The sequence below is a fragment of the Chrysochloris asiatica genome, unplaced genomic scaffold, assembly GCF_000296735.1.
Source record: "Chrysochloris asiatica unplaced genomic scaffold, ChrAsi1.0 scaffold00033, whole genome shotgun sequence".
NCBI lineage: Eukaryota > Metazoa > Chordata > Mammalia > Afrosoricida > Chrysochloridae > Chrysochloris > Chrysochloris asiatica.
The window spans coordinates 1,723,574-1,732,086 of NW_006408551.1; the positions used below are offsets into that span (position 1 = coordinate 1,723,574).

At 42.8% G+C, this 8,513-nt stretch overlaps 1 protein-coding gene across 1 annotated transcript in view; it reads right to left on the reverse strand.

Annotated features, from left to right (window-relative positions):
- The window catches only part of DNAJC14 (DnaJ (Hsp40) homolog, subfamily C, member 14), an 18,687-nt gene that overhangs the window by 5,221 nt on the left and 4,953 nt on the right, over positions 1 to 8,513 (reverse strand). The window contains exons 2-4 of the mRNA XM_006859397.1: positions 4,555 to 6,021; positions 2,730 to 2,836; positions 2,402 to 2,521 (exon numbers count right to left, since the gene is read on the reverse strand). Of these exons, the coding sequence (XP_006859459.1) occupies positions 2,402 to 2,521; positions 2,730 to 2,836; positions 4,555 to 5,964 (1,637 nt within the window). The 5' untranslated portion in view covers positions 5,965 to 6,021. The remainder of the gene's footprint in view (positions 1 to 2,401; positions 2,522 to 2,729; positions 2,837 to 4,554; positions 6,022 to 8,513) is intronic.

Here is an 8,513-nt window from a genome sequence, read left to right on the forward strand (position 1 = left end):
TATATATCTGTATACACTACTTTCAGTCTTCTCTCTCTTTTTTTTAATGTCAAACTTTATTTCACCTGGGAATAACAATTTCATTTGGCATGTTTTAGAGGTTATGTCCTAACACAAGGAGAAGTAGTTGTGGCCACATTCTGAAGTATGGTAGTCCTGCTGGTATCTTCTCTTAAAATCTCTAACACTATTGGTTACTATGTTCATATACCAAAGAAAAAAATGGTATCTCTTCAGTAATTTTTATGGCTCTCTTTTTTATGTCACTATTACTGGTAGCGTAGTAGTTACGAATCAGGCTGCGAGCCGCAAGGTCAGGAGTTCGAAACTATCAGTGGTTCCGTGGGAGAAAGATGAGGCGGTCTGTTCCCGTAAAGATTTACAGACTCGGAAACCCTGTGTAGGGTCGCTATGAGTCGGAACCGACTCCACGGCACATCACAACAACAACAACAACATGTCTGTTCTAAGGAGCTCTGGTAGCATAGTGGTTACGAATTAGGCTGCCAACCTCAGGGTCAGCAGTTCGAAACTACCAGCTGTTCAGCGGAGAAAGACGAGTCTTTCTGCTCCTGTAAAGATTTACAGCCTCAGAAACCCTGTACAGAGTCACTATGAGTCAGAACCGACTCCACAGCACACAACAACATGTCTGTTCAAATTGAATATGCTGACAGATGAATAAAACCTAAAAAAAAAAGTAAACATACTTAATTGTGTACCAATAATAGTGATGCATGGAATCATTCATGCTACATCAAACTCAGTATCTGAGGTAGACAAAAGTTATTTCAAAACATTTCAGAAGCAATTCTACTTCATGTTGAACAGAAAAGGGAAACTTCTAGGTTGTCTACCCTCCTAGTATTCCATCAAAGATAGCTGGAATGGACAGTTGGTCCCCAACCTGAGTCTCTCTAAGGCTAACCTCTTCTCAAATCATGACCAAATCATCCATGGCTTCTCCTCCTCAGATCACTTCAGACCTAGTCATCAGAACCTTTTTTTTTTAATATTTTATGGTGAATTATGTGATAGTTTACATGGGAGAACATTAGTTTTACATTCATTCTATCGTATATTGTTTCATTGCCATGGTTATAATCCCTCCATGCATCATCAACCAACCAAAGGGTATACACAAGCCTGCACCCCGGTCGTCAGCACACAGCCCCTCTTCCTCTCTGGATCTAAAGTCTACAGCCGCTCCATCTCTCCACGTCATCATCTCTGCCTCTCTCTCTGGCGTCACTGCTTCTCTGGGTAGGGTTCTGCTCTCCACTCTTCTCCCTTGATGGTCCCAGGGACCTCAGCTCCTAGACTGAAATGTTAATCACTCCCCTCCTTGCTATAAAACATCTACCTTTATGTTTCCAACCCTCACAATCAGTCCTGATAACAATTATTAACTATTGTATCACAAGAGATCTATCTGCATTTCATTTCATCAGCCCCACCCAGACAGATTGGATACTACTCACTGGAGATTCGACCTTCCCCCACGCCCTCTGAATCTAGGTTCACTCTTGAAAACTTGTAAGCCAGTCACTTCTTGCCTTTGTAGTCCCCCCCTCACACCCCCACCTCCCACCATTTTGGGTAGCCAATGTCCAACTTGCCCATCCCTGTCTATTCTGTGTGTGGAGGGGTGGGAATGATCCTTCTGTAAGGATTTGTTTTCTCTTTTGAGCTACAGCATCCATAGGTGTAGTTCAGGTTCATCAAGTTGTATCAGATTATTTTTTTTCTCCCCCTTTTCTGTCTTCTTCTGGTTGAGCTCTGATCATCCAGTCATTGAAGCCAGGTCAAGTGGGTATTATCTGCACATATGAGTGTTCTTGTGCATATGCCCTCTCTTTTTATCAGCTGGACACTTCATTCTCCACTCTAGTCCTCTGTGGCTGTGTCACTGACTCTGGGCCCAAGAGTCCCCAGATCTTGCCACACTGCTGGCTGACCAGGTCTCCACCCGGGTTCACAGAAGTCTATTGAATGTTGTAGGGCTTAGCTTGCCTCCTCATTGTTGTTTTTCCCTCACTTCTCCTTATTGGTGATGAACGTGGTCACCAATCAGAGCGTGTATTCCCATTGAGTTTTAGTCTTGGAAGGGGGTTCGCACTGAGGGGACCCGATCACTTGCCTGGATGTCTCCTGGGCAAGCAACTTGCTTGTTCTTGTAGTAACAGTTGGTCTGCCTCTCAATCTTCTCTCTTAAAACTAGACATATTACCAATTATTTTCTTTGCTTACTATCAATTCAAATCCCCAGTCTCTTACAGCAAAGCAAAGGTAGAAATTTCAGGGTCTTTACTCACTATGCGTAACCTACAACTACCAACAATACTCACAAGGAAGATCTTTGGCTACCCAGTCTCTGAGATTTGACAGTCCTCCTTCATACCTGTGTTTTCCTTGGCATCGGCTGCACATCATAGTATTCATTGCTTCTTTGAGGTCATCCTGCAGCTTGGACAGAAATTCATTCACTGACCGACTAAGCTCATTCTCTGCCATTCGTTTCCTAAGAGAAGAATGACTTTGTAAATCAGAAGGTATTATGGGACGGGATGGACAAAAGGGAACAGATCTATTGGCCTCTTGAGGGTCCCTGGCCACTCAGAATGACAAGCAACTTGAGTTCTCTCAGACTCAATTCATAAGTCCCAGGGGCCTCTGCTAATGAGCATTTTTCATTTATCCCACCTGAAAATTTCCCATCTCCGACTTACATCTCATATTCCTTCCGCCTTTCAGAGTTGCTGACAATGTCCCAAGCTGCTCGCAAAACCTTGAAGGCCTCCTCAGCCTGGGGATGATGATTTTTATCAGGATGAACCTATCAAAACAGAGATTTCATCACAAATCCATTTTGAGTCAAAATAATGTCACATCAAAGAGTTCTTCTTTCAGCACTCTTTAGGGGATTTCATATAGCTTAATAAATAATTGTTCTGGCTCTGCAGACAAATCTGGATTCAAGGCCCAGATACAGCAATCATATATCTAATAATAACTATGACCTTGAATACTTTAAGGCTCAGTTTCTCCAGTTAAATGGAGTGCTAATCTACTGTGGATTGTTGAAAGGATTAAATAGGAATGTGTATGTAGGATACAGCACAGAATCTGGTATTGGGGTGATCTACCAACTCAATTTACTTGGGACTGTTCCAGTTCTAGCACTGCAAGCCCCATGGAAACCTCTCACATTTTCATTTTATCAGTTACAAAGTAAGGATTCTAAAGATGTTACCTTCTCAAACACGTTATTTTCTAATTGAAAAATTCTCCTTTCTACTCAAAACTTATTACAATACTCTACTACTTCTTTCTGTAGTAATGAAACAGTGTATCACTATGCTCAGAGGCCTCTTCTCCAATACAAATTATCTTCCATCTTCCTTCAACTGCCCAATATTGTTTTCATGCCCCCCAAAATAAAAAAAGCTAGTCTGACTGATGACAAACAAAATACTGTTAAGTCTTCCACATTCGAAAGCAAACGGAACAGGTTTGTCATGGACATTCTGGGTCAGGAAATAACTGGTGTTGAGGATGGGGGGAATTTAACTACATTTCGACACCAAGACAAGTTGGAAAAATGACAGTATTTCTAAAGACTACTATTTCCCAAGAGAGGATGTCTGCTTAAAAAAACAAGAAAAAAAAACATGAAAGTGAGAAAAAAATCTCTATTAGTAACAATTAGAATGTAAGCAGTTGTTATCCACTCTTGAGAATTTCCCAGGCTATCCAATAAGGAGCATGCATTTTTCACCAAAGTAATCTGGTAAATGACAGCTCTATTAGTTTACTGTGCCTTAAACAGTTTAAAGGAAACCGTGGTAGTGCATTCCTCTTTGATGTCATACAATCAGTGAGGTAATTTTTACAGAGATTGCAATCACCGTATGTATCACTAAAAACAACTTAATATTTACTTCTAATAACGATCTCATACTTCTATTAAGCTATTACCCTCAAGTATATGGTGTGTCACAACTGCATTCCCCTTCTCAATAAAGGCAACCATGGTTTCACGTAATGATACGTACACACACACACACCTCTCTCATTTGTGTTCCTTCCCTTTCCTTCTTTGAGTTGCTGGTTCTGAAATAGTTTGTTTTCTTTTTTTTTTTTTTTGAACAATCATGAACATGAACTCCCTGAGCCTTCCCACTCAATGCACACTTACTTCTCTGGGAGATACTTGGCTTTTCTTGTTTTCAACAAGCCCTCATTTGTTCAGGGCAAAAAGCTGAGAGACTTTCTGACTAGCCCTCTTCACCTAGTCAGTACTTCACCTAGATATTCCAGGATGATTCCAACATTGACATATCAGGTTTATTTTTAAGAACAATATTAAAATCTCATGACTAAAAACTTAGGGAAGATCAGTAGAAAAGAAAAAAATCTTTAAAACTCTGATAAGAATAAGTTACCCTGCAGCTTCAAGATGACTTCTTGCAGTTTTCCCTTTATTCCACTCTCCCCAAAACTGGAATATAAAATACAAACTAGGAAAATAAAAAAGAGGGGCAGGGCACTCACCATAACTGCCAGATGCCTATAGGCCTTCTTCAGTTCAACATCTGATGCTGTGGCTTCAACCCCTAGCACATGGAAAGGGTTTAGCTCATCCTCAGGAACTCCAGCCATGGTTAAGAGTCGAGCCACTTCCTCTTCAGGCTGGCAGTAGCGCCCACTAGCTACAGGTGCATCCCCCTGCCTATTAGTCCTCTGCTTGACCCAAGGCAACTCCAGCCAACCCCACTGAACCAATCTTAGCAGCTGCTGACATGGTCTGCTATCTTTCAGCAGAGTCAGGCAATGCTGCAAGGCAGGTGAATCCAACCTAGAGAACAGCCAGGTGATCTTACCCCGCCAGCCTAACCGGTCACCCAGTCTTAACAGAAACCGCCAACCCAACTGTATAAAACCCAACGTCAGAGCCAGAGCCAGAAGCAGCAAAGCACCCAGTAACCTAAGAAAACGGGTGAGCAGCCCTACCCCATAAGAAAACCCCTGGCTCAGAAATTGGTACATCACCTGGGCCCAGACCCCCAACCACCCAGCCCAGACTCCCACCCAGATTCGAAAAAGGTCCAGATCACTGCCTTTCAGTTGTCTGCATGCATAGATGAGATGCCCACAAGTTTCCACATACTCTCCCACCAATACCAGAAGTTCAATCAGCCACCAGAAGCCTGCCTGTCCAAGGTGACATAGTTCTTCTGCTCCCCACAATCCCAGGCCTCTATGCCTATCAGCCTGACTCCTTTTCCCGCCCAGTCGATGACGTCCAGGGGACCGGGGATCTCTGCGTCCACCCTCTCGCGAGTCTTTCTTAGTTGGAAAACGGTGCCGCTGTCTCCGAGGTGGAGGTTTCTTTCCACTGGGCACACGCGAGAAATCACTGGCAAACTTAAGAGGCTCCTCATCATATTCCTCTTCCAACTCTTCATCCTCCCCCAAGGGTGGAGAGGTACAATGGTGGCAAAAGTTGATAGACGAGCTATCTCCTCCCTCTGAGTAAATACCTTCAAGGATGCCAGGGTCTCCCTGGCAATTGCAAGTAGGTGGAATGGAAAGAAAAGAAGGGTTCCCATCCTCCTGGAACCCAGCCTCATTCTCTCTTGAGAGTTCATGGTCCACTCCTGATTCTTCTTCTGAAGATATCTCACTCTGATCAGGATCCTCTCCATCCTTGGGGGGTCCTGGACCCCTTGGTGAACCATGGCTTGGATCCAACCAATGGGCTGGGTTTGGGGGCTGTATGTACTTGGGATCTGATTGCTCCAGAAGGCGGCTGGTACCATTAAGAGCAGTGCCCTCTGAGTCCCTGGGTTCTGAGAATGAAAGTATATCAGGTTCCACGGAGGGTCCTAAAGTCCTGAGGGAAGCACCACTACTGTGTTGGGCTCCATACAACCCTCTTCCTCCAGGATGCTTCTGGGCCATGACCCCAGGGGCTTCCTGGGGGTTTTAGGTCACAGCCATCATGGTAGGTGTTGATGCCTGTAACAAAAGTGTCAATGATGAGAAAAAGAAGGGTTAAACCATCTTACATTGGTATAAACTGAATGCACCCACCTCCCACCCAAGGGAGGGGACGCATTCCCAATTTCTTAGGGGTACTCATTATCTCTAGCAGTATGCCAGAAGTAAACTAACCACATAGGAGGCGGGACTTGATGGCGGCTAGGGTGGAGGTGCAGTGAAGTTCGCCGTCAGCAATACCACAGAATACCAGGCAAAGCAGATCCAGGGCAGAGCTCCAAAACTTGGAACCACAGAGATAGGAATATTTTGAAGGTTTGAAGACTATAGATTGTGGAACTTAAAGCTGAAGTAAAAAAAATTGCGTACTTTTGAATCTGCCGGGCTGGGCTAGTAGGCCCAGAGCTGACATCTTGGGCGAGACCAAACGGCAAGACCAAACGGGGGAGCAGAAACACCACGGAAAAACGCTGCGGGAACCTTGGAGCAAAGGTGGACAATACACTTTGTCAGTTTTGATTTGTTCTGATTTTCTTTTCTTTTTTTGGTATTTGGTCATTGGCGTGCCCACTGTTCGCCCACCTCTGCTCTGGTGACTAGAGGGGGAGCCTGAGTGAGTGGACACCTCCCACCCTCATCACTGGTGGGTTCTTCTGCCACACATGAGCACAGACAGCTTAAGAGCAGACCCTGAAGGTTTTTTGCTTGTTTTTTTAATATGGGAAAGGGCAGGAAGGGCTGTAGAGAGGGAAAAGACAAAACAGGCCGAAAATTAAATTAAAGCCTGAGGTATAGCATAATAACCAACACTGGCATCTTGAAATCTCTCAGGCAGCTTTGAAAACAAGAAACTGAAGACAGGACATTAAAGTCATACTCATATTAGGCTACAGATTTTTTTTTTTTTGTCTTCTCTTCCTCCTCTCCTTTTTCTGTGATTACAGACTGCAGTATTCAGTCTAGTTTTTGTTGTTGCTGTTTTTGTTTTGTTTCTCTTTATTTTTTTTCCGCTGGTGCTGTTTTGCTGTTATATGCGCCCCCTTCTACCTTTGAAGGACTCTGTCCATATATTACACAAGAAGAGTCTGCAACTGCTGCCATATAGCCAAGTTACAATCACACTCTATAAAACACCAAAACCCAGGCAAGAACGATTACCAACTGCCATATACCAGGGAAACAGACAACACCTGTGAAAGTTACTCTGAGTTAAGCAACAAGAAGAGTGAAAAGCGAAGCCCACATCCTGATCCCATCTACCTGGAAGCAATCAGAAAGCAAAAAAATACCAAAACACATACTCAGTTAAGTATTAAGGCCACAGTTAAACACTATACATGTGCAAGAAGCAAAAGCAGATAACCATATCAGCCAGCACATGTCCAGAAATAAGATAAAATGTCTGAGACAAATGACTAGAGGTAGACAGGGACTCCATTCTGGAAGGAGGGCAGGCCTTGGAAATGCCTGAGAAGGAATTCAGAACAAATGATTATAAAAGTTTCAAAACATTTTACAATGGAGTTGAGAAAAATAAGAAAGTCAGGAAAGTGCTACAGGAACAATGAAATAAGATAGATACAGCATTGGAAACAATTAAAAAAACTACAGAAAGTGGTCCAAACAATCAATAACAGAATATCAGAAATAGGCAAAACTCTGAAAGGGCAAAGGAGTAGAACAGATGAGATGAAGGTAGAACCAGTGAACTGGAAGACAAATGTCTCAATATCACTAAGATAGAAGAACAAACAGAAAAAAGGATTAAAAAAATCTGAAGAAGGTCTAAGATTCATGTTGGACAACATGAAGAGGAATAACTTAAGAATTATCAGCATTCCAGAACAAGAAAAATCACACAAGTCCACAGAGGAAATAGTTGAAGAACTGCTGGAAGAAATTTCTCTAGCATCCTGAAAAGTGAAAAGATAAACATTCAAGAAGCTCAACAAACTCCAGGAAGGATACACCCCAAAATAAAACCACCAAGACATATCATAGTCAAGCTCTCCCAAATTAAAAAATAAGGAGACACTTATGAAAGCAGCCAGGGAAAACAGAAGTATCACATACAAAGGCAAGCAAGTCAGATTAAGCTCGGATCTCTCAGCAGAAACCATGCAAGCAAGAAGGCAATGGGGAGAAAAAAATAGCCAGCCAAAAATCCTTTATCTAACAAAGCTATCAATAAACTATGACAGTGTAATCAAAACATTCCAGGATAACAGAAGCTAAGGGATTTTGCCAAAGCAAACCCTGTACTACAAAACATCCTAAAGGGAGTTCTGTGGACTGAGAACCAACAAAAACAGACAACAATCAGAGATTGACATATGTGGCAGCACCTCCCAGAATTAAGTCAACAGAAGGAAGAGTCAAGAACAGAATAAAACTCTAAGAACAAACTCAGAGAATCTGGAAGGTCAATCTATGATCAAAACAAGTACAATGCAAAAGAAGGTAAACACGTAGGAACAGAGATCCAGATAGTGAGAAGGTCAGGTCGATTT